This window comes from Miniopterus schreibersii, assembly GCF_964146895.1.
Source record: "Miniopterus schreibersii genome assembly, chromosome: 20".
NCBI classification, from domain to species: domain Eukaryota; kingdom Metazoa; phylum Chordata; class Mammalia; order Chiroptera; family Miniopteridae; genus Miniopterus; species Miniopterus schreibersii.
The window spans coordinates 24,726,085-24,748,682 of NC_138122.1; the positions used below are offsets into that span (position 1 = coordinate 24,726,085).

Genomic DNA, 22,598 nt, shown 5'->3' on the forward strand with positions numbered 1-22,598 from the left:
GATGCCCCCTGACCATTGGGAGAGACAGCTACATAAGCAGAGTCATTTTTAACATGAAAAAAAATACAACAATAAAGATATAATAATGATAATGTTAACTGTAACAATTGCTAATCTTTCAGATACACCTGTATGCCAGGCCCTTGAGTGCTTGCACGCCTGATTTCATTTTATCATCCCACAGCCTTAAGGAGTATTAACACTGCCCTCATTTTATTTTTTAAACTGCCTCCTGTACACCCCCTACTGGGGATTGAGCCCGTAACCTGGGCATGTACCCTGACTGGGAATTGAACCTTGACTTCCTCGATCATAGGTCAATGTTCAACCACTGAGCCAAGCTGGCTGGGCAACACTGTCCTCATTTTAAAGATGAGAAAATAGAGGCACAGAGAGGCTACATAAACTTGCCCAGGGTCACACAGATAATAAAAGCAGGGCCAGAATTTGCACTAAGGTGAACGTGGTTCCACTGCACTAAGCATATATATATAATTTTGGGGATCCAAAAAGGGGCAGCATCCAATCCATCTGTACAGGGATGGGGGAGGGGGCTTCCTAGAGGAACTGATGTCTCAGTTGTCATAAAGTATGAGGAGTTGGCCAGGTGAAAGGTGTCTGGGATGAGAATGGCATTAGGGAGGTGAGCATGAGCATGATTATGGACAAGTGTCTCCTAGGGAATTAGAAGGTACAGGAGCAAGGAGGGTGAGACTGACAGTCACGGTGAGGCTCAGGCCTCGGTGTGTTTCACGAGCTCCTGTGTGATACTGATCACTGTGTCTCCTGAAAATTGAGGACATAGAATAATCGAGATCAGCGCTGTCAGAACTGTGTGATGAGGAAGACATTCTGAGTTATGCTGTCCCATACGGCCGCCACTTGTCACCTGTGCAGCATGGCTACTGAGGCTGAAGAAGTTGTAATTTTATTGAATTTTAATTAATCTGAATGAATACAGACATATGTGGGTAGTGGCTCCATACTGGATAGTGCAGATCCAGTGCTTTCCAGGCTGAGACCCTGCCTGGTTGCAGACTGTGCAAGAGGTGAAGAGGTTCTGACCTGTTTGGAATCCCCTCTGGGTGGACGACAGGGGAAGAGGGGTCGAGGCCCCGCCTCCTGCTCAGAGCAGGCCCCCAAGGCCTCAGGCCATACTCACCTCCCTTCTGTGACTCGATCTCCTTCTTGGCCTGCTCCAAGATGCTTTTGATGGCGTCATCCGAGCCTGTCTCTGGGGTGCGGATTCTTGGGGTGATACTGCCTGGGAGAGGCAAGGAGGCATCTGTCATGGGGACCTACATGCTGGGGGTCAGTCCCTAGAGCTGGGTGGGGTGAATGGCTGGGCCCCTCTTCCAAGGGCCAGGACTAGGGCCAGGAGAGTGAGGGCCAGACCATGAGTGTGTGCAGCAGGACCACTGCTGAGCTAGTCTACGTGACACCCTGTGGACCTACAAGCGACTCTGGCTTGAAATAATAATAAAAAACAACAATGATCAGTTACCACCACAGCTAACAGTTCTCAAGCAGTTACTATGCCTTTTATTCATTTAACCCCTCTTGGAGGCTGATGGATAGGAAGTTAAAGTGAGCTGCCTGAGACCACCCCATGGGTGAAGGGCAGAGTTTATGAAGTCAGAGCTTGGGCTCTTCACATGGATTGGCCTAAAAATCATGTCTGGTAAGGTTGGTGGACACTCAGGCCACTTGGATGGGTAAACTGAGGCTTCGAGGTGCTCAGGGGGTAGCTGCCAGGGCAGTCCCTGAGACCCAGCCTTTTCCCACCATTATTGAGTTGCCCCATGAGGGCCAGGTAGGGACAGGGGTAGCCACAGGCCCCAGGAAGGAGGAAACAGGATGTTTCCTTATTTTACAGAAGAGGAAAGTAAGGCACTAAAAGGCAAAGCCACTTGCCTCAGGTCACACAGCTGGAGGCCACTGAGCCTGGCCACTCAGAGCCTGTGTTCTCACACCCCAGCCAGCACCTTGTCCCGGGCTTGGCGGTGGGAAAGGCCCACAGCCAGCACTCACCTCGCTGCCGCACCTGGATGGTTCTCAGAGCCAGCACGTTCTGCTCGTCCGACAGGAACTGCTTCATCTTGATGAAAGGCTCCTTGCCCTTCACCGTGAGCTTGCGCCACGGCTTGGGCCGGGCCAGGATCTCGCTGACTGAGCCCTGCGACAGCCCCAGAACGTAGTGGCCAAACACTCGTTGCCCGATGTTGTGTTTGAGCAGCTGCTCCTTCACTTGGAACGCGATCTCTGCTGTGTCCAGTTGCTCCTCCTCTGCTCCGGCCCCTGCCCCGGCTGTGCTGCCCCCCCCACCATCAGCTGGCTCGAGGCCCCCAGGTGGCTCAGGGCCAGAGGCTGGGGTGGCAGGGGCCGTGGGGTGCTTGGCACCGTAGAAGGCCGGGGAAAACACCAGCAGGCTGCCTGCCTCTCCTTTGAAGGCAGCCGGGGGCATGATGTGCTTAGACAGTAAAGCGTCCCCTACCAGTCTCTCTCCTGAAGCCAGGCCAGGGAAGGGGGACAGCGAGAAAGTCCGAGGGCCATCAGGGCCCAGGCTAGGGCCCAGCAGGGGCTGCCCGGGGCCTGGGGACAGGGGGTCTTCTGGCCCTGGTGGTGGGAGCTGCGAAGGAGACGGGTAGGACTGCTCAGTGCCCAGGGAGTCCTTGATGGAATCGTCCTCCGAAGGGTCCTCCTCTAGAGACAGACAGACAGAGGGAGAGAGAGACATGAAGAGAAATGAGGGACATACACAGAGAAAGAGAAACAAGAGAGACAGAAAAAGAGAGGCAGAGAGAAATTACATGAGAGAAATCATGCATGTGAGAGAGGCAGGCCGACAGTGAGACTCAGAAAGAGACGGAGGGAGACAGGCAACGACAAAGTGAAAGACAGAGACAGAGGGAAAGAGAGATAGAAAGGAGACAGAGACAGTGAAGGACAGAGAGAAACATACATAGAGACAGAAAGTCAGAGGCAGAGAGAGAGGAAGTGGGGAGAAGAGGGGTGGGGAGAGAGTGCTATAGGCGTCCAGAAATTTTGCCAGCAGCCCCTCCCCCATTCTTAAATCTCCATCCTTCAGGGCAGCAGAGCTTCAGCTGGGGCCACACAGCTAAAAGGCTGGGGAGCCCCTGTGTAGGCAGACGGGGCAGGTGGCTGGGAAGGTGGTCTGGAAGACAGCAATGTCTGTGGGCCACTTCCAGCCGCTCGCTGTGGGGTGCGACGTGAATGCCCTCTTGGTCTCGAGACCTCATCCTACTGCTCATGAAGGCTTGGGGCTGGGTGGAGCCTTTGGTGGCCTTAGGTGGTCTGAGTGAGCTGTGTGTTTCGAGTGTGTGTGTGTACATCTGTGGGTCAGCTGCCAGCTGGCCTAAGCCGTGGCTGGTGCCCAGCTCAGTGCCAGACACACAGCAGGTGCTCAGTCAATGTGCACCCCTTTCTCCATCTCTCCTCCTAAGTGGAAGGCAGTGGTCTGTGGGCTTGGAGGAGGCCAGAGACCCACAGCAGCCCCACCAGGCCCCTCAGCCCCAAGAAGGTCCTCTCGCCTACCAGGGCTGGCCAGGAGACCCGGCTTTTCCAGCAGAAACTTCTGTACAGGGAAGAAGGCCTCCTTCGCTGTGAGCAGCGAGTCCTCGGGCTTGGACAGGCTCTGGGGAGACAAGAGGCCGGGCTGAGGGGGCATGGCTGCTGAAAGGCTCTCCAGGGCAGCCTGCCTCATGGGCGGGGGTGGGAGCTGGTAGAGTGGAAAGACGCTCACCTGGGGGAGGCTGCAGGTGCTGGAGGCCAGCTTCATGGCTTTCAGGATGCTGCCGGAGAAAGTGGGTAGTGTGAGGCCGCTGGCTGGGAGTGGCCTGGGGAGAGGCACTTCCACCAGCTCATCTCCTCTGGCTGAGAACAATTGCCCTCACCCTCTGACCCTGCACTACACCAGACTTACGGTAAAAACGGTGTTAAGGAGCCAGCTTATGAACTGGTTCTGATGTACTGGTTCAATGTTAGCAGGAGGGGTGCTGTGCTGACTCCCACACTCACCCACTGGAGCTTATCTATAAGATCAACGCATCATCCCCCTCCCCCCAGTCACACCACCAACAAGGCTGCTTTGCATGTTCTCCTACAGGCAGCTCGTGATGGGAAAGGACCAAGCATGACCCAGGGTACCAGTGGAGAGGAGACAAGGGCACCACAAAGTGGAGTGTGCCGGGAGGGAGGAAGGTGATGTACTCTGCCAAGTGCCCTCCCCGCCTGCCCAGGTGGCCCCAGGGAAGAGGGCTAGGGGTCTGTGGAGCCCCACTCTGCATAGTACCTCAGCTCTGTTTTAATTTCTTCATAGTCAGACTGTGCCTGGAGCTTCTCTTCGAGCTTCTAGAGGAGCAAACAGACAGTGAGACTGGGCTGTCCTTCTGCCCGGGGATGCCCCATGCATCTCCCGTCTGCTCACCTCCTCCCAGGACCTACCTCGATGGCCTCTGACTTGGCTGTGAGCTGCCGCTCCAGGTCAGCAATCTGGTTGGCGGAAGCCTCCTCCAGCTCCTGCAGAGAGTTCTGGAGATGCTGCACATCCTTTAGCAGCCGCAGGATTTCCCGGTCCTTGGAGGCCAGGGCAGCCTCAAGCCGTGGGCCCGAGCACAGAGCAAAGTTCACCTTATCCTGAGGACAAAGGGTGGCTTTGAGGGGCCACAGGGCTCGCCTCTCCACCCTGAGTCCCAAACAAAATGGGAGACCCATCTGTGGTCCGGTTCTGGTACTGACTCCCCAGAGTGATGGGCCCCTCTGACAGGCCTGTGGCTTTCCTCTTCCCGCCTCCTGGTCTTTGCTCAGGCTGCACCCACCAGCCTGAATGCCCTTCCCTCCACTCTTGAAACTAAAAATGCGGGAGGGGAAGTGATCAGGGAAGATTTTTCTGGGGGAAGATGTGTCTAAACTGTGATGAAGTTCAAGAACACATTAGTGATTTAGAAGACTGCTTGGCAGCATCCATTGAAGGGGAACATATGCTTCCACTATATGCAGGAGAAATGCAGGCCACTGTGCACCAAGACCCTGGGACACCAGGATGCATGTTCACAGCAGACCTCTCTGTAACAGCCTCAAACTGGAAACGCGCTCTAAATGTCTACCAACAAGAGAATGTGAATAGACTGTGTGATATGTTCCTAGATGGAATACTATACAGCAGTGAAAACGAATAACCTACGACTATGCCAACACAACATGGATGGCTCTCCCAGGTATGACATGGAGCGAAGAAGCTGGACACCAAGGTGTGTGTGTGATTCAATTAAGATCAGCTACAAACACAGGCAAACCCATCTGTGTTCTTAAAGGTCAGGGTAGTAGCCCCTGGATGGAGGCACGAGAAGGCTTCTTGGAGACTGGGAATGTCCTATTCGCTCTAGATGCTGGTTATGGGATATGTCCCTGGTGCAAAATTCAATGTGCTGTACACTTACAATATGCACATTTTCCCTTATGTATATTATACTTTAATAAAATGTTTGTTAAAAAAGAACAACAAAAAAGTTGTTAGCTGGGTGAGGAAGTGGTGGGAACAGGGTGTTCCAAGCAGAGGGAACAGCATAGACAAAGGTCTGGGTTTCTAAACCGGGTGCAGGATGTTTCCATTCGGGGCAGGAGGGTTAGGGTTAGCCCTGAGACCCTGCAGCCACAGGCCACATCAGGGATGGTCCTTTCCTTCTCCTCATTTACCTCCAGCCCCAAGCCCTACTGCTTCTCTAGGTTTTAGGAAATGGTCCCTTTGTCCTGGATGAAGATGAAGAGGTTGCTGTGTGAGGGAACCTGAAGTCAGGCTGATTTTCAGCTCAGTCACAAGTGAATCTAAGAAGCATTACAAAAACAAAGCAAAACAAAACAAAAACTCACCACTGCCAACCCCGGGTATTCTTCCATGGAGATAAATGACAATTAAAACAGGAAGCGGATGCCATTAACACATTAAATTAATTAGCATCGAGCACCACTGTTGTGCTCAGAAAAGCTCCCCCCCCCCAAACCAGCCAAGTTCCCAGTGGCTGATTAGCACAGGCATTTGCTGGGTTCCACGGGGGTTAATTAAGAACCATCAGCAAATTCTCTCTTAGGCATCATGAGCTCCCGCTCTCTGTCTCTCTTGTGTTCACTCTCTGTGTTGTGCAGACATCTAGGCACTTCGACACACACACACACTGCCTCCTGGGACACAGACACAGGTGGACACACCTAGAGCCACAGCACACACTGACACACATACCTGCCTAACTAATGCTGACATGCACAAACACAGAAATACACAAGCATCAAGGCACACTCATGTGGACATCACCAGACACATAGACATGTATGTACTCAAAAAGACTACATGCTCTTGTGGGCAAAACCCCAGACACACCAAAACCACACTAATAATAATAATAGTAGTAGCATCAAATATTTACAGAGCAAAGACTGAGCCAAATACTATTTTAGGTACTTTACATGTAATGGGGGTAAGGGGACTTTCAAAGGAAGACACTGGACTTCCAGTTAATCAGGATATATGGAAGCTTGAGATGAAAAGTTAAAAGAGAGCTGGGGCTGTATTTTTACCCTTAGCTGTTGAAGCAAGTCATAGTAATTATGTTTTACACAGTGACCTTGGCAATTAAGATGCTACACTCACTGTAAGCACATAGAAACCCAATACATCCATGTGCACAATTTCAGAGATGCACACAATCAACCTACATATTCATACCCACAAACATGGCCTCTGCCAACCTTTCCCTCTGGCTCTCCCACCATCCTTACCCCACCAGGGCCCTGGGGGGAGCAGCAGGCTAGGCGGATGGAGCTGTTGACAGAGGCGAGTTGTTCCCGAAGACTCTCCACCTCCCGTTGGGCAGCCTCAGCTCTCTGGAGAGCAGAAAGGGAAAAGTGTGGTTAAGATGTGAGTGGGGCCAGACTGGATGTCACCGTGGCCCAACATCATCTCTCTGCATCATCTCAGGCACGGGCTGGGCAGGCAGGGCTCTGAGGGCCCAGGGTCCTATTTTTGGGGTCTTGGACCCTTGACTTGGCTTCTGGTTCCCCCAGGGTACTCAGGATTCCAAGAGGAGTCAGAACATTCCCGATCCACAAGGGCAGGAAGGAAGATGCTGTCTTTATGGGACGAGCAAGTTTTCATACACTTCCAGGCCACGTCTGTCTGCCAAGAAAACTTCAGGCCTGGCTGGTCAGAAGGTGAGTTTGACTCTGCATGGCATGTAGTCCAGGAAATACAGATTGAGCGTAGCCCTGTCCTCCTGGCCTGGCCTGACACCCCCACCACATGCAAAATGAGCCCCCAGCACAGGACTCCTCACCTGATTAGCTTTCTCCAGGTTGGTCATGATCAGGCCGACTTCATCTGCCCTGAGACAGAGAGATGAGGCCCTGAGGAAGGGATTCTGGCCACTACCAGCACCCCTGCCTATTATAATACCCCGAGTCCCTGCCCAAACCCACGGGTCTTGAAATGGAAGGCTTGGGAGGGTGCCTTCCACCTTTTCTACTGGAAAAACCAGGCTGGGGTGAAAAAAACTCAAGTTGTGGGGAAATGGGAAGGGGGCCTGAGCACTGCAGCCTGGCCTCTCATCTCCCCCAGGGTCTACTCTCTGAAGCTGCCGCAGAGCTGTACCTCCCAGGCTTGGCCCCCACTGTGTCTTCCACCTGGAATGCAACCCTCAAGAGAACAGGCTTCAGCTTAAAACCCAGCTCCAAGGTGTCGTCCTAGGCGCCCTCTATACTCCCCCATGGAGGTCATCTGTTTATTTTGCTGCCCTCCTCCCTCTGGCACCTAAGAGTCAGAACAGGCCTCCTCCACTGTGGCTGCCCCTCTACCTGGTGTGGGGTGGGGGCCACAGGAGGCCTGTGGGGAGCATTTGGTGACTACAAGTCACACATGTGCTTCACACCCCTTTAGGGGCCCTCTTCTGCGCAAGCCCCTCCAACTGTCCAGGACACCCTTCCTAGCGTTCTTCATACGACCATCTCCTGCTCATTTTTTAGGTCTCGATCTGAAAGTCATCTCTTCAGTGAAGTCCTCCCTGACTACCTGGGACTGACAGAACCCACCTCCCCGTTATTCCCTCTTGCTGTTCCCAGTTCTTCCCTCCACAGCATGTACCCTGTGCCCAGAAAAGGGCTGGACATTCAGTAACTGCTCAGTGGTGTCTGTGAATGAATGAATTTATCACTGTACATCAGTCAGTATCTGCCAGGGCCATGTTCTAATATTTCTTCCAGGGCCCCAGCACAGCACTGGGTAAATAGTAAGCACTAAATAAGTGTTTGTGGAATAAGTGATATCTTAAGTCCTGAAGAAACACTGAGTACAGAGCAATTTAAGTGAATGACACTTGGCCCCAAGGGTGGGGCTGTGGAACTGGGGAATTGGGAAAGCCCCAGGAGGCTGGGGTGAGGCACAGGCCCCTGGCCAGCAGACCCTGCTCAGCCTGCAACCCAGAATGCCATTTATAGTCTGTGGGGCATAATGGCACAACAATGACCAGTGAATAGCTGTGTGCCTCTGGGGGTGGGGAGCAGAGGGTTCTTAATAAAATGGGTACCTGGGCAGAGTCAGAAAGAGGAGGCACGTTTGGGAGGGTTAGAGGGAGGGGGCAGATTTAGGAGGGTTAAAGGGAGGGGGCAGGTCTGGAAGGGTCAGAAGGAGGAGGCATACCTCAGCAGGGTGTTCACTTACTTGGAAGCCGCCTCCTCATCGTATTTCCGCCGCAGCTCCAGCAGCTCTGTCTGGGTGGCCTTTAACGCTAGGAAAAAGTAAAGAGCCAGGGTGAGGCTGCCCATCCCCAGGGGGGAATGGAACCCACTCCTGCGGGGCCTGGAAGGAAGAATAAGGTCTAGGGTAATGAGGGAAGACCTTTCTTTCGGTTAGAACTGGTGACAGGTAGTGAGTTTCCTGCCCCTAGAGGGGCTTCAAGCTGGTGGGAGGCAGACAGGGAGGCTGGGGTGGGGAGGGCAGATGAAATGACCCTCTATAAATCTCAGAGGACCCAGGTGGGCAGGGGGGCTGTCTGTCCCATGGCCTCTCCCCTGAGCCCTCCAGCATCCTTAGGTCACTTCAGGATAGGACCATCTACCCACAGCTCACCCACTTGAGGTCCAGACCTGGCAGGTGAGGGGGACAGGAAGGAATAACAAAGTCAACAGTTACAAGTATATTATAATAAATGAGGGATTTCTCATAAAATTCCAGATTTCGGATTTCTCTAGGAAAATTGAAGGGATTGACCACACTAGGCCATAAGGCAGTGCCTGGCTAGTGCTCAGTAGGGGCCACCTCTTTAGATAAGGCTGGGTTCTCCAGTTTGTCCCAGACCCCACCCTTCCCTACTGCCTTCCCTAGCTTGATCAGCTTGGTTGTGTGCTGGGAAGCTGAAGGCGCTATGTTTGCCACTCCTATTCTAATTTTATCTCAAACCTTCTCTCCACAGTAGTATGGCGTCCAGGGACAGGGGCTCAGACCCCTGCTGGGTAATATAAGTTTCTCTCCATCCCCTTCTCAAACTCCCTTCTTGCCCTCTTGATTCTGAAATACCTGAGCCTGTGTTCATAGTGTCAGCACCCCCTCTGCCACCTCCTCCTGGTCTGACAGCGCCAGAGTGTTATATGAGGGCTGGGGCCATGTGCCACATACATACCTGAATGTAGGACCTTGATCTTTTCCTCTGCCTCCCCCAGTCTGGCTGCCAGAGTGATTTGTACTTCTTGAAGGCCCCTGCGGAGAGACCGGGCCTGCTCACACCAGCTCTGCTCACATCAGTGTGAATGGGCCTTCCCTGGGCCCCACCCATTTCCTATCCCCTTGCCCACTCCCTGTAACCTGCACTTCTGTCTTAAACACAACACAATGCAACGCATGTCCTTAAACTCGACATTCCGGCATTTAGCTGCCCTACTGTTTTGCTGACATGTGGCCCCCATTATGGCTGGCCCACTTAAGATTCTGGCAGCATTTTTGGGGGGCTACGGCAGCCAGCAACCTTGCCTCTCTGTGCCCCAGTTTCCTGGTCCATAAATGGGGTTTCTGATGGGTCTGAACAAAGCTGAGGAAGAAGTAGTTCTGCTTCAAGACTGCAACACTGACTCCTGCTGGACAGTTCCCAGCCTGCTGGCCAGCTCTACCAACTGACTTGCCAGCCCCAATTGTGTGACTTAAGTCCTTGAAATACATCTCTTAATTAATTGGAAAAAAAAAATCCTACTGGTTCTTGTTTCTTTGGAGAACCTTGAGTAATACATCACCATTAGCCCCATTTTCCAGATGGGGAAAATGAAGCTCAGAGAGGTGATGTGACCTGCCCAGGGCTGGCCACTGAGCTGCTGAGATGGAGCTCAAACTCAGGCCTATGTCTTCATCACCTATATCTGGATTCCCCAGTTGTCCTGGGAAGGGGTGACTTTCCTGGTCCCTCCCCCACTCACTTTTGTTTCTCTGCCTCATTTCTCTGCAGCAAAGTTTCTGTCAGGAGGGCTTTGCTAGGAATGCCCGGGAGGCGGCTCCCCTCGGTCAGCGTGGGCCCGGCTGGAGACGTCCCCTCTCTCTGCTCTGGAGAAAGAAAAAGATGGAAAAATACCCATTGCTGAGAGCGGTGTGACAGCCAGAGCCACTTTCTGCAAACCAGATCGATCAATTGTAAGAAGAATCAATTTCCCACACGCAGTGTTGGAGAGAGTACAGCTGTTGGGACCTTCTGTCACCGAGGTCAGCAGGGTTTAACATAAAATTCACCATTTTTAAAGTTTACAATTCGGTGACATTTAGTGTATTCACAATATTGTACAGCCATTACCACTAATTCCATAACACTGTCACCACCAGAAAAGGAAACCTGTCCCCATTAAGCAGTCACTCCCCAGCCCCTGGCAAACACCAGTCCTGCTTTCTACCTCTATGGATCTAGATATTCTGGACATTTCATATAAAAAGAATCATGATGTATATCCTTTTGTGACTGGCTTCTTTCCCTTATAATGTTTTCAAGGTCCATCCAAGTTGTAGCATGTAGCAGACCTCCATTCCTTTTTATGGCTGAGCAATATTCCATTTTTTGGATATGCCACATTTTGCTTTTCCATTCATCAGCTGATGGACATTTGGGTGGTTCCCACCATTTGGCCATTGTGAATAGTGCTGTAACGGGGTAACTCAAAGTTTAACTCACTGAGGAACCACCACACTGTTCTCCCTTCCCCACAATTATCACTTGGCTCACTGCAGGTGCCCAGGGCAGGGCCCATGTTAGGTCCACCTTTGCAGGCTCCATGCGGCCCATCCCAGGGGTCAGTGCATGTCTTTGGCACGGAATTTGTTTTGGGGGGAGAGTTTGGCTGTCAAAGATCCACAGACCAGTTTGTTATGGACATCCCGTGAAGGCCTTATCAATACCTTTAGGGCTGAGGAGCTCGGGGTGCCTCTTCCACGAAGTGTGGAGGTCTCGCCGAGGCTGCCCGATGGGGTTGAAGCTGGGGGGCTGCAGTCTGTCGTCTAGGCTGCGCGTCGCCTCAAATACAGGCACAGGGTCTGCAGAGAGAGGAGGATGCGTGGTGAGGGCCCTGGGGGCTGAGGGATGCCCAGGCTGAGGCTGTGGGACCTAGTGGGGAGCTGGGGTGGGGGGACAACCCATAGGAGCTGCCTGGAGTTGCTCTGATGGCCTAAGGGAGCAACATGGATTTTCTGCTTTATGAGGGAGCAGCATTTTCCAGGCACCAGCTCAGGGGAATGTGTGCTATCCCCATGGGCATGGGTATCATGCACAGCTGGGAATAGTAATAATAACTGTCACCATAAGTGCATTTTCCAAATTCTACGATGCCATCTGTGGCAGCCATGAGACTGTGTCTTGCATGCCTCCAACCACAGGGAATGTCACTGAGCAAGGACCCGTTCTGAAATCCACCGGTCTGAGACCAGCCTTCTCACAAGCCTCTCCAGACAAGGCTTGAAGGCAGCAAAGACAGAGTTGGACCTGCTCCTGGGGACATGGGACTGCTCATAGGGCACAGAACTCCCTCAAGGCCTTGCCCAGCACTTCCTTAGGCTGTGCGGGGTCTGCCTCTTCCACCCAGTTCTCCCAGCTCCCTCCCTATTTTCCTTCACCTGCGTTTCCCCAGTAGCATCCTTGCACATAGAATCCTTGGGGTGCTTCTCAGTGGACCTGGACTAACATACCATCATTTTTGACATGTGGGGTCATTAAATAATGGCTTTTCTGGATGTGCACACCTGGATGTTAGATGCCTCCCCATTTCCCAATAGCTAAAAAGTGAGGAATGTGCAGGTCCTTCTGCCTGGAATTCTGTTCCCTCTCCATCTGTCACCTAGCGAGTACTTCCTTTCTTCACATCTCGAATCCAGCACCCTTTCTTCCAGATGGCTTTGCCCAGTTCCCACCTAAGAACACCTGGATAATACCAGAGGTTGGTGTGGCAATTTCCAGGTTACAAAGCCTGTCATGGGAATGGGCTCCATGATGCTCCCAGCATTCCCTGGAGGCTGCTTGGATCCAGCTCATTTTCACAGATGAGGAAACTGAGGCTCAGAGAAGCCAGGTAACTTGCTCAAGAGTGGAGGTGAGATTTGAATCAGGTCTCTTTCTCTGATGCCACAAAGTGGTGTGGATATTTCCACCCCGGCAGCTCAGGCGAGTGTTCATGGGGGCCCAGAAGAGCCAGGGCCTCCTCACTCCAGATCGAGAGGCCTGGGTCTGGTCCACAGTCCTTTTAAAAGCACAGGAGTCCTCACTCTTTCTCGTCCTTCCACCGGGGTCTCCTGCTAGCATCTGCTTGAGCACTGCTCTCTGCTGAGGAGTAGAAGGATTAAGAGCATGGACCCCGGAGACAGATCCCTGGGTCCTAGTCAAATTCATACTTGCTTCTTGGGATTGCTGTGTGACCCTGGCAAAAGACTCTAACTCTCTGTGCTGACTTAAATGCTGACTTGTCTTTGTGCCTCAAATGCCACTTCTTCCAGGAAGCCTTTCTTGACCAATCAATCCTCTGATATGAGCTCTCCCAGCTGCCTGCACCTCTCCTCCACAGCATTCATTGTACTTATAATTTTCATTGATTAGCAAGTCCACCTAACTAATGCACACCAGACTGAAACTCCACAAGGCAGGCACAGGACTGCATCTGTTTTTGCTCCTTCACTCGACGCCCTGTGGATGGACACACAGTTCCCAATAAATATTTGCTGATGGAAGAAATGGGGTAGTGCCTACCCTGGGCCTTCAGGTCCGGCTGGAACAAGGTCCCTCTCCTCCCACCTGTTTAAGTGATGGGAGGCTTGGACAATGGGAGTGCGTGCCGAGGGAGGAGGTGTGTGGGAAGGCGGCTGGAAGGCCAGTCGTTCCTCTTGTCAGCACCCCCTCTGCACTCCACCATTAGGCGGGCCTGCTCAGCGGGGGCGCCATCATGCCTCCTCGGGCTGCTGTAATTATACATTGACATAATTAACCCAGCGCGCGCATTAGGCAGGCCAGCTAAAAATTCATCTATAATTATTTGTTGTGTGCATGCTAATGAGTTCATTTGCACTGCCTTTGTACAACATGGACAAATTAATTTACAAGTCTGGATTTTTTAATAAGTTCAAGGAAACGCTTCCTATTGTGTCTTGGGTTTTGAGAAAGGGAGAAAAAGGCGACGGGCACTTGCCAGGGTCAGGGAAGCTAGATGAACATGGGAGGGTGCTGCTCTGAGCAGCCACAGACGGCTCGCTGCGGTTCCAAGGTGGTGGGAAAGATCCAGCTTGTGGCTCGAGTGCTGCCTGGTGGTGAGCCTGTCCAAGCCAAAAGCTTACACCCGAGTGATAAAGGATGTTCCAGGGGTCAGGGATTGACTTTTCGTTCTGCTTGAAGGCCCTGCAGGTCACTGGGTGCTGCCTTGTGCGCTCTGTAGAGGGGAAGCTGAACCCCAGGTGGCTCCGGAGAGGCTGGAGGAGTGGGGTTGCACAGACACTCAATATAGGTTCAGCAGGTTCCAAGGCTCTGTCTTTCCCCCTTCATTTGCTGGTAACGGGGTAGAACACGGTGGTTAAGCTCACAGAATCTGAAGTCTAGCTCTGGGTGCAAATCCCTTGGGGCCTTGAGCCTCAGTTTCCCTATTTTATAAAATGAGAAAAATATAACAGTGCCTACTTCCCAGAAACTATTATTGGAAGATTAAGAAAGATAATGAGAGAGGCAGTATGAGTTAAGGACCTTTGGACAGTTAGAACCTTCACTTTCTCACCTGTAAAATGGGGCCCCACATGTAGAGTGTGTGCAAAGATTGGGTGAAAGAACATGTATAGAGACTGCACGGTGCTAGGTACATAGTAGGGCTTGCTAAGGGTTGACTGCTGAGAGGAGGCAGCATTCCTGGTGGCGTGGTGTTCTGGGGGCCAGCTGTCTACATGGTGACCTCCGTGAAATCTCGGGACAGGGTACAGCCTCACATATCCTCATCAGTCCCTGGGAGTTCCAGAATCCAATAGTCCTGCTTTGAACTCCACTCTGGGACCCACAGACTTCAGCTAATAAAGTCACAGCTGGGAGGGACCTATCAGGCTAATCTGTCCAGCACACCCCACCCAGAGCACAGATGGGGAAAAGTGGGGTCTTCCCACAAGTTGGCAGCAGGGCCAAGATGGCTCTTGGGCCTCTTCTTTCCACACTATACTGCCTCCTGGCTCCCCAGTTTGAGGGAGTGGGGAGAGGGGTTCAGATGACTCAGCCAATGTCAGGCTATGGCGAATCCTAACAGCCAGTACTTTAAACATTTTAGAATTCATTCAATCTTCACCACAACACTGTGAGGTAGGTATTGTCGTTTCCCTGTTTTACAGATGGGGCCACTGAGGCACAGGGCCTGTGTAAAGGTAAAGCTTGGTAAGGCAGATGCTGCTATCTCCATTTTCCAGATAAGGAAATGAAGGCCCAGAGAAAAGGTGCCATGTGCCCAAGGTCACCTAGCTCAACAGTGGCAGAGGTGGGAACCCAGGCAGGGCAGGGGGATTTCTTACTATTAGGCCAGGAGTACAAGACTGAGGGCTCTGTTCCTGGCCTTGCCACTGGCTTGCTATGCTACCTTGGACAAAGCACCAGACCCCACTGGGCTCTGGGCTCAAATTCCTATTATAAATGTATCCAGGCACGCAATCAACATTGGATGTCATCAGGTAGGGGTGGAGTCCTGCTGAAATGAGCGCTTTGGCCCTGGACCTACCCCTCAGAGACGGATGCTCAGGGAAGGTGATTATTAAACAGCTTCACAGCTGAACTTGACACAAGAAGTGCAAAGCTTGTGAATCCTCCAAATTCCCAAAGCCACCCTCAGATAAAGGGGTAGGGGCCTGGCTGGGACACCTCCCGAGCCTCAGTTTCCCCATCAGTAGAATGGGGAGGACGAGAGGATCTATTGCACAGGGTGTGCAGGGTCCCAGGAGCACGCTGAGCCCCCATGGCAGGGGGCAGTAGCAGCAGGCTCTGAGTGTGCACTGCCCTTGTTCCTATTTCTATTACACATGGCAGCAGTGGAACGTGCCCCCAGCTCTTCCTCCGAGCGAGAACCTCCTATGAGGAGGTGGTGGCTGTCTGCTTCCAGGTGCTGCACCTTCGGATCCACTGAGGTATTCACTCATCTGGGCTGCTCCCAGCCAACGACTAAGATGACAGGAGCAAGAGGGTCAGTCCTGACAATGCTGGAACAGGCAACCCCTGTATTATAGACTGGAATGTGTCCCCCCAAATCCGTATGTCGAATCCCTAACCCCTGATGTGACTATGTTTGGAGATACGGTCTTCAAAGAGGTAATTGGGGTTAAATGAGGTCATAGGGTGGCATCCTAATCTGACAGGACTGGTGTCCTTGTAAGAACAGGAAGAGACACGGGAGCTCACTCTCTCTATGTACACAGAGGAAAGGCCATGTGAGAACACAGCAAGGAGGCAGCCACCTGCAAGCCAGGGAGAGAGCTCTCACCAGAAATCAACCTTGCTGGTACCTTGATCCTGGACTTTCAGCCTCCAGAACTGTGAGAAATACATTTCTGTTGTTTAAGCTCCCCGCCCCTGGTCTGTGGTTGGGTGTTATAGCAGCCTGAGCAGACCAGCACATCCTGCTTTGGGGCTCCCCGTCGGCCTGTGTAAGACTTTCTCAGAGCTGCACTGCTGCCTGAGGTTCCCCCTACCCACCGTCCCTCCTTTCCCCTCTCCCTTCCCTGGTGTCAGACCAGCATTGCCATCTGAAGGCTCTCCCTGCCTCTTCTTCATTCTTCACAAGCAGCCCCCAATAAATCTCCTGCACATCAAATGCTATCTTGGTGTCTGTCTGCTTCCAGAGGACCCAAACCAACACGACTCCCCTTTTGCCTCTCGGAGCATCAGGTTGGAATCGACTCCCTCAGAGCCTCTGGAATGAACCAGCTCTGCCAAAACCTCCATTCTGGGCTTCTGGCCTCCAGAACTGATAGAATGCATTTCCATTGTTTTAAACCACCCAGTTTGTGGTAATTTGGCATGGAAGCCCTAGAAAACTCATATACTGTGCTCTGGAAGCTAGAGGTCCAAAGTCAAGGTGTGGGCAGAGCCAAGCTCCTCCATCTGTTCCATGCCTCTCTCCCAGCTTCTGGTGTTGCTGGCATCCTCGGCTTGTAGCCTCATCATTTCAATCTCTGCCTCCATCGTCACATAGCCTTCTCCTCTGTGTATGTGTTTCTCTCTCCTACTTACAAGGACACCAGCCATACTGGATTAGGGTCCACCCTAATGACCTCCTTTTATCTTGATTACATTTGCAAATACCCTATTTCCAAATAAGGTAACATTCACAGGTACCATGGGGGACATGATTCAACCCATAACATGTGGTAACTGACTGGGTACAAACTGTGAGAAAGGCAGGACTGAGGAAATGCCGAGACTCCAGTCTCAGAGAAGGAAGTGCTCACTTAAGTCTAGCCCACTTCCCTCATGCTGCACCCATCTCACCTGTTGTCCAGGGAGATAAGCCTGTTCTATACAAGGAACAGCATGTCCTGGGCTCTGATCCTCCTACATTTCCATCTTCTCCAACTACTGAGGAATTAGGCTGGAGATTGAGTAGGGTCCCTGCTCTGAAAAGTGCACAGCAATGGTGGTCACTCACTTCCCTGGTCATTTTCTACTCTAGTTCCTCCCCCAACACAGTGTGGAACTCCTAGATGTTACTGGGTATGGGCAAGCTCACTTTCCACCCCCCCACCCGGGCGAAGTTTGCAGAGCCCTGAGCTACACTGTTAGGAGTTGGGTCAGGGAGGGAAAAAATTACTAGCACCCAGACTACTGGACCGTTCTACCAAATTACATGTAGGTAGATGCTTGGCTGCAGTGGCTGGCAAATCAAGGGCTTCCCACTTACTTTGTCCTACAGTATTATTCGATGCATCAGCTAAATGTCACTGGCTGCTCTTACAAACACAAATTGAAAGAGAGAGAATGACAAAAGATCTTTAAAATGTTTGGAAGAGGTTTCTCAGAGAGCCTGGCGGTAGGTCGCCGAGGAAATCTTGCTTTCAATCCTCAGTCCTCCCTTGGGGTGCCTCTGTTGGGGGCAGAATAATGCCCCCCTAGATGTCCCGTCCTGACTCTCAGAACCTGTGAATGTTATGTTATATGGAAGAGGTATTAAGGTTGCAGACGGAAGGCGGTTAGAGTTAGAGAGAGTGAAGGTGGGATGCTGGCTTTGAAGGTGTAGGAGAGAATCGGAAAGGTGACACCAGGCACACAGTGTGTTCATAGTTTCCGTTTTGCGCCAGGTACACAGAGGCTGCTCCCTATGTCAGGTGACCCCACTTGGGGAAGTGCTGGGTCCTGTGGAGTCACCAATCTCCAAAGTGATCCGTGTTGGGCAAGCCTCGCCCGGGTGTCAGGAGAAATGGCAGCATATCCCTGCAGCTCTTCGTCTGGAGACAGGGAGCCCAGGTTTCTGCCGGGCTCAGCACTTCCACTGAAGCCTTTCAGCCGAGACCTGCAGCTGCCCAGAGCCATGAGGGGACTTACATTTCTCCCACTTCACTCCTGCAACATACAGCAGTCGATACACAGACAAGGGCAGTGGCAGAGGAATCAAGCGGCCTGAGATCCAGCTTAATAAAACCGCCAAAAACAGTGGACCCCACATCAGAGGTGTTTGACTATAATAGATGTCTTGCATTAATTGAGCACGTTGGCAGACATGGAAAATCAAACAGGAACCACCGAGGTAGGTGGCAGGTCCTGGCAGGCGTGTGGGGAGGGGACACTGTCCGGAGGCAGAGGGCCTTGTCTCACAGCCATCAACCTGCTCTCTATGCATAAACTGCTTAATAAAATGACTGTTTCACTTTGCTTACATTGGAGCTAAACCCCTAGAGAACACTGCCAGTGAATTTATAATATTTTAATACCACACCAGGCTTTCCAAAGGCACTGTCGGACGAGGTGGGTAAAACATCTATTCCATCTTCCACCGCTAGCTGATGCTGTTGGTATTTTTTTTAAAAAAGGGTCTACAGAGTTGGGGGGGAGTCAGGAATCTAGGAGAAGCTGTCTCATTCCTCCCACTGTGTCCATCTGAAGGAAAGTGGCATCGGAGCTTTTTTGGGAAAGCTAGGACCATAAAGGCTGTCCGAGAGGCTGCTTAGAAACACATATATGCAGAAGTATGCATGCGCCCCTCCAAAATACTCCGAGACAGAAGCCTTCTCCCATCTGGGCCCCGGCTCTGGGCTCCTGTGTGGGTAGGAGGCACAAGCTATCGATGGCGACGGAGGAAGTGCGAGTAACTTTGATCCTTTAAGCTTAGTTTTGTGATAGCAGATGGGGTGCGTCCCTTCACCGTTTCTTCCCTCCACTGCCAGGGCTGGTTGTGTCAGGAGGTCTCCTGGCTTAAACAGGTGCAGAGGGGCACTGGGCGGTGATGGTAATACCACCACCAATAGCAGTGACTGCCACGGTTTACCGAGCATTTACTGTGTGCCAGACACTCAGCTAAGTGAATACTCTTCACCTCGTTTAATGCTCTCAGAGGTACCAGGAGGTAAATGCTTTTCCAGAAGGGGAATCAGAAGCTCAGAGATTTAGAGACAGTTACATTAAGCTCTTCCTTTTTATGGGTAAAATACTCTTCTGTTACCCTTTGGTGTTCCCCTGACCCCTATGGCACCAGCCGAGCAGGGGAAGGAAAGGAGGCGATGATAGGAACAGACAGTTTCTCAATTATACTAAAATCCCTATTTCCTATACCTGTGAAGGTGGCTTATCCACTAGATGGCGGTAGAACTAGTCATTTGGGACAAACGCAAAGCTAAATTCTTAAGCTCCCTCACCACTTCCACTAATGTATATTTCAGATGGTTCAAAGATTCAAATTTTTAAAAAACCATAAAAGTACTAAACAAACCTATAACCCTGAGTTGAGAAGAGGCTTTTAAAATATTACATGAAACCCAGAAGCCATAAAGCAAAAGTTTAGGAAAATTCTCTACTTCCTACAAACATTTTTTGAATGCCTGCTATGTACCATGTGCAAGAGACATTGCAAAGTTAAGAAACAAAAGGCAAACCAGGGGAGAAGATAGGAAACACGGTTACTAGGACAAAGGTTAATATCCCTAATAAACAAAGAGCATCTACAAATCAATAAGAAAAGAGCTCTCTCAGATAGAAAAATGGGATAAGGGTACATGAACCAGTGATTCACAAAGGAACAGATGAGTGGTTCATAACATACCAAAAAAAAAAAAAAAAAAGGTATTTAGTGTAACTAATAAGTGAAGGAGTGCAAAATAAATCAGAGAGGGGAAAAATCGTGTTCTTTCTGACTCCTGATCCTGAGTTTGTAGTCAATACACGGACACAGTATTTTTTCCTTCACAAGTTCCCTTCCTTGTCCTGTGAACTATAGCACAGTACCAGAAGTTGTGTGTTCCTGAGCACCCTAAGTGCCCAGTGTTGGAGAAGGGGTTCAGTAAATCACAACACAGCCACAAAGGAGAGTGTTACACACAACGAACCCAAGACTTTTAATCACAAGGGAAGTACTATGCTCGCGTTGGATGAAGGGAAGCAGGATGCAAAATGGTCCACGTGGCACGAATGACTGCTCTGAAAAAACACACGGGGGAAAGGTCGGAAAAAGAAACAAAATATTCCCACTGCTTTTCTAGTAGGTAGTTTTCCCTCCTTTCTACTTTTTTGTATTTTCTGAATTTGACAGTATGCACACACAACTTGTATAATTGGGGAGAAAAATTTAAAAATCCCTAAATATCATAAAGCATTTTCCTATTCCACAGACTCAGTAACCCTGTTGGCTAAACCGCTCACATCACATCCTTAACAAATGACAGAACCTTGTGAAATCAACAGCAAACACTGTGACTCTGTAACTTATCTCCTGATGTCAGCTTTGCAGTGGGCTGCTGATTATTAAATCCTCCAAATGCTTTCATGTGCTGCGTATCAAATCCTCAGGTCAGAGTAAGAGTAGGTTCTATTATTATCCCTCTGCTAAAGACACAAACCAGAGCTCAGAGAGGTTCAGGCCCTGTCCAAGGTCACACAGCTCGAAAACACCCAGCTGACAGGCCCAGCAGCTGCGTCCGCCGCTGTAGCTCAGGCACCTAAGCTGACTAGCCTTTCGCCTCCTGAAAGAACAGGCAGGGAAAGAAATGCCTGCCAGGAGTTGCTGTCTCCTGCATCAGATTTTTAAAAACCAGAGTGAAGCAGAAAAACACATTTTTGGGGCGCTCACCTCTCTCAGCTCATCGCTTCAGCAGCGTTCCTCGGCCCGCCCTCTTACTTGCTCTTTGCTCGTTTTTATTTTTTATTTTTATTTTTCGCTTTTAACTAATCACTTAGTTAACAAGTTAGCTTTCTGAAGCGGGGTCTGTTCCTAGAGACTCTGAGTGTGATAAAGAAATCAGCCATCGCCGATACAGAGTCAGAAAGGTTTAAATCAAATCATCCTCCAAAACAATGACATTAATTATGCTTTTAACACGTTTTACTGCTTTTTTTCTCACTTCACGCCACATCTGTGTGAACAATATCCAAAAGATTTACGGTTTTCTTTCGTAATTACAGACATACAGGCTGCACACTTATCAAAATACTTGCTGAGCAATCACGCTATATCGCATTCTCTGCCAAAGATTTGTGTTGGCAGCAGTCATTCAAAACAAAAATGTTGAATCAGGACTTGTGTGGCTTCGGGGGATGGGGTGGGGAGAAGTATTTCGACAAATAATTTGCCTGTCAAGAAATATAAAAACAGGAGAGTGCATATCCTGGCAAATTTTCCAGGACTGTTATTTTTATGGAGGGGGTTGGGGCCGTGTGTGTGTAGGGAAGACAGCGAGCCGGGGAGCTCTGAGCACCAAAAACACATCTGACATTTGGTTCTTGTGTCTGTGGATAAAATTTAATGAGAACAAAAATATGTCTTCCTAATTCCCCCAAGAAATCATTAAAACATTTTGTTATTCTTAAATGTCTCAGAATGAATTAGAGCCCCTAAAGGGGCTGTTCGTATGGTACGTCTCCATCAGTTAAGGGTCCTCATTCTCTACCTTGGTGACAGCTGGGGACAGACGTTTCCCCTGCCCCTCCATTTCTGGGGAGGGAGCCGGGAAATCAGACGCATGGAGTCAGCACCAGGCTTGGAACAACCCTTTGCAGAGAGGGTGAGAGAGCACAAGGACCTTCTGCAAAGTTCCTGCCTGTCTTGGGAGCTCTCAAGGCCCCTGCTGCCACTGCAGTCCTGGCCCTATGATTGTGTTAAAAGCCTTATCTCCAGAAAGATGAGGGTCCCATAGTGAACCCCAGGATGATCTCATCTCAAGATCCTTCACTAACTACATCTCAAAGACCCTGTTTCCAAGTAAGGTGACATTCTGAGGTTCAGGGTGGACATGAATTTTGGGAGGACACTATTCAACCTTATAAAGTTGTCCAACACAGGTGAAACTAGGAACTTTCCTATCCTAAATACAAAGATCCCACAAACAACTTTTATTTCAAACATAAATAACTCTGCCTTCTCTATGACTCAGCTTAGACTGGGATCTCAATTTCCTCTTCATAATACCCTCAACCCCAATCAACTCCCATAGCACTGATTCCTACAGCTGCATGGAAGGACAGGGGAAAGGATCAGGGGGCTGTCTGGGTAAAGGGAGTTAGCACAGCAGGGTCTCCTCCCAGCTCCATCACTGTTAAGCAAATTACTACACATTTCTTGGCTCCCTTTTCTGAGTCAACAAATGAGAAGGTGGCAAAGGATGGGCCATTTTTAAAAAGGCCAACTTTTTAGAGAAGTATATCAAGAAACAGCATCTCCAGCCCCAGAGGCCCCTCCTAGGAACTGTTGCCATTCGATGTCTAGCAACATAGATGAATGTTTTTTAAATTGAGGTGAAATTCTATAACATAAATGTAACCATTTTAAAGTGCACAAGTCAGTGGCATTTAGTACATTCATGATGTTGTGCAACTGCCACCTTTATCTAGTTCCAGAACATTTATTCCCCCAAAAGGAAACCTGCTACCCAT

General features: G+C 50.5%; 1 protein-coding gene and 2 long non-coding RNA genes across 4 annotated transcripts in view; 2 read left to right on the forward strand and 1 right to left on the reverse strand.

Moving 5' to 3' along the window:
* Positions 1 to 22,598, reverse strand: part of CUX2 (cut like homeobox 2) — a 163,170-nt gene that overhangs the window by 12,156 nt on the left and 128,416 nt on the right. For both annotated transcript variants that reach the window (XM_081122603.1, XM_081122602.1), the window contains 12 exons: positions 11,432 to 11,566; positions 10,468 to 10,591; positions 9,684 to 9,760; positions 8,726 to 8,792; positions 7,347 to 7,395; positions 6,793 to 6,897; positions 4,465 to 4,656; positions 4,313 to 4,371; positions 3,764 to 3,812; positions 3,556 to 3,655; positions 2,032 to 2,703; positions 1,163 to 1,264 (listed from right to left, as the gene is read on the reverse strand). In XM_081122603.1, the coding sequence (XP_080978729.1) occupies positions 1,163 to 1,264; positions 2,032 to 2,703; positions 3,556 to 3,655; positions 3,764 to 3,812; positions 4,313 to 4,371; positions 4,465 to 4,656; positions 6,793 to 6,897; positions 7,347 to 7,395; positions 8,726 to 8,792; positions 9,684 to 9,760; positions 10,468 to 10,591; positions 11,432 to 11,566 (1,731 nt within the window). The remainder of the gene's footprint in view (positions 1 to 1,162; positions 1,265 to 2,031; positions 2,704 to 3,555; positions 3,656 to 3,763; positions 3,813 to 4,312; positions 4,372 to 4,464; positions 4,657 to 6,792; positions 6,898 to 7,346; positions 7,396 to 8,725; positions 8,793 to 9,683; positions 9,761 to 10,467; positions 10,592 to 11,431; positions 11,567 to 22,598) is intronic.
* Positions 4,134 to 5,332, forward strand: LOC308549661. The gene is made up of 3 exons (XR_013997774.1): positions 4,134 to 4,221; positions 4,344 to 4,503; positions 5,020 to 5,332. It is a non-coding gene; the product is annotated as an uncharacterized lncRNA (long non-coding RNA).
* Positions 6,807 to 10,576, forward strand: LOC308549662. The gene is made up of 3 exons (XR_013997775.1): positions 6,807 to 6,931; positions 7,078 to 7,364; positions 10,497 to 10,576. It is a non-coding gene; the product is annotated as an uncharacterized lncRNA (long non-coding RNA).